Source organism: Mesoplodon densirostris, chromosome 4, assembly GCF_025265405.1.
Source record: "Mesoplodon densirostris isolate mMesDen1 chromosome 4, mMesDen1 primary haplotype, whole genome shotgun sequence".
Lineage (NCBI taxonomy): Eukaryota > Metazoa > Chordata > Mammalia > Artiodactyla > Ziphiidae > Mesoplodon > Mesoplodon densirostris.
Genome location: NC_082664.1, coordinates 126,321,738 through 126,324,366, shown reverse-complemented (window position 1 = coordinate 126,324,366; position 2,629 = coordinate 126,321,738). Strand labels below are relative to the sequence as shown.

General features: G+C 38.3%; 1 protein-coding gene across 2 annotated transcripts in view; it reads left to right on the top strand.

Moving 5' to 3' along the window:
* Positions 1-2,599: 2,599 nt before the first annotated feature.
* IQCH (IQ motif containing H) overlaps positions 2,600-2,629 on the top strand; it is a 99,712-nt gene continuing 99,682 nt past the window's right edge. For both annotated transcript variants that reach the window (XM_060095207.1, XM_060095206.1), the window contains exon 1: positions 2,600-2,629. This exon is cut by the window's right edge and continues 519 nt beyond it. In XM_060095207.1, the coding sequence (XP_059951190.1) occupies positions 2,600-2,629 (30 nt within the window).

The following is a 2,629-nucleotide window of genomic DNA, read 5'->3' as shown; positions in this document are numbered from 1 at the left end:
CAATGCTGATGCACTGCTTTAATTTGGGAAGGCTTTCTCTTGAGAGACATGTCTTTTCTTGCTCTAAGTCTAAAGTGCTCCCAAGTGTGGCATTCTCCGTGACAGATGTACTACAGTTACGCTTTAGCTGGCTCCAAACCCATAGCTTCCTCGTGCCTGAGTGGTCTATTTGATGTCCAAGAGTATTTTTCCTTTGAGAGCAGGTCTTTACTGGAATATCATTCAAAAAGGTAGGGAGGTGTAATCCCTTTGTTCTAAGACAGCCACCGTTCTATTCAGTAACCCCATTTCCACTGCACCGCTATTCTTTCAAAAGGTCTTAAATGCATTTGCTGTTGTATGTCAATGCCCTAGACCTACCCCCTGGAAGGGCACTGTCCAAGAGACTTAAGAGTCCTCTCCTTTCTAAACTTCTCCTCAAGACTGCTCCAATTCCACATGACTCTCCGTAAAGAAATTTCAAAACTAGTTTAACGTTACCAAGGAGAGCATATTCTCTGGCGAATCTCCTGTCCATAGCTGCACTTCTTATAGGAATCTCAGGGTCTTGCTGTCAGGCTCAATCATGTGACTGGCAGGACCAGCCAGCTCCATACATGTCCATCTGTGATTATTTTGCATGTCTGTTTCTCACTGAGGAAGCACCGCCATTCTTCTCTGAATTCTAACCTTCCCACCATCTTCCTCTTGAACGAAGGCAGAAACAAAGCCACAGGGCCGTTGCTGTTGGAACATGTGCCCCTTGTCTTCTACCAGGAGCTCCAGCTCCTCCTGCCAGGGTTGATGTCTGCAGAAGGAGGCATTGCTTCTCTATCTCCCTCTTGCCTGTCCAAGAAGAAGAAATTTGTTTCCATCTACCAAACAGTTTGCATTCTCTCTTGGAGCCTTGATTAGCTCAGAAAGGGCTAGAGTCTTGGAGAGAAGGCTTTCTCCATTGTTCTTATGCCTATAATGACTCTTAAAAGTATACAAAATCTCGCTGTTATAAAAGTCTGCTTCTAAAGTTCAAGGAAATTACCCTTTTCAAACTTAACACTTGCTTTTCAGCACTTTTACTTGAGATGACAGTCTAATTAATTATTCCACTGTCTGGAACCTAAGAAAAGAAAAAGAATAGGAAGGTGTTTTTTTTTTCCCTTGTGTTTGCTTATTGTGCTTTTATTGTAAATATATCTCTTGGCTTGTTTTTCTCTTAGATAGCTTTCTACCTTGAATTTGTTATATAATATCAGTTAATATCTGTTTAGTAAAGACAAAGCATGAACATCTAACATAGTAATACTCAACACAGTGCTGTAGAACAATAGTCATTGATAAATTAACTGGGTTTTTTTTCTCTTTGAGTTCCGTGAAAACTCTTCAAAATGCAAAGAGCAATATAATCCTATAATCTGGTAAAGATGGGCTTATACACCTGAAAATGTTGACATATTGAAGACAATCTGTTCCTTAAATCCTTAAGCAAGAAACAATCAGCACTGTAAGTTGATACCTGTTTGAGGAGAAGGCAGGACCTGAAACATCTATGCCCCTCACCCCTCAGGCCATTAGAATCATTTAGACCATAGGGAAGAATGTCTATTTTTCTAGTGCCAGAGGTTTCAATAATGAAATGTAGTAGTTTCACAGAGGACAGTGACACAACAAAATTTCCTTTTCCTTTTTTTTTTAAAGGGGTATGTGTGACATATATTGCTGTTGTCGTCCAAATCTCTTCTGATTTTATTTTTTATGTAGCATTTATTCAGTTTTTTTCATACAGAAAAGTATAAAGGAGAAAAAAACTGCCCAATTGTCCCATTCTTAGAGAACCCCTCTTGACATTTAAAAATAAAAGTAGTATGTTTTCATGACTTAAAAAACTCCATCAGTACAGATAGGAACAAAATGAAAAGCAAATGTTTCTTGGTTTTAATTGTGAGATTTCAGATTCTATCTTCCTGGGGACAGTTCCAGATATGTCCCTAAGAAGGGTCCAGATTTAAGAATAAAAGAACATATGACAAGAGAAACTTCAAAAGTGGCAAGGGTGATAACACACAACATAATGCTCTTTGTAAAACTCACTCCTGGGTATTCAAAGAAGGTGGCAGAAGAACTCCAAAATGCTAGAAATGATGACCTGTTAGAAAGTCAGAAAAGACAGGACAGCTTTGATGGGCTTATCTGAAGTTGTCACAGAGATTGCAAAGAAAGGCTTCATCCTATTTTTCAGGATTGGTGGATAACTTACGAACAAGAAAGCAGTGACATGCTTCCATCCATGCATGTGTAAAAAGTAAATCACAGAGATTATGGGGTCAGCTGACCATATCAAAGTGAACTAAATGCATAATTTTTATATGAGTTTCTTACAACAATTTTATAAGAATGATAATAGCTTTGAGCAACCTCTAAAATATCTTCTGGCAATGAGTTTTATGATTATATAACAGCCTAACTTTCCTATTACGACATGTATGTATTAAATCAGAACTAGGACCCATATCCTCCCACCATCAAGTAATAAACGATAATATGATAGTGTGTGTCTTGACCGTTCATTTATAGTAGATTGTAATTATATTTCATCTCTGCTGACACTTTCCTTCCATAGGCCATGAAAGTGACAACACCTTCTGAGGCTCTG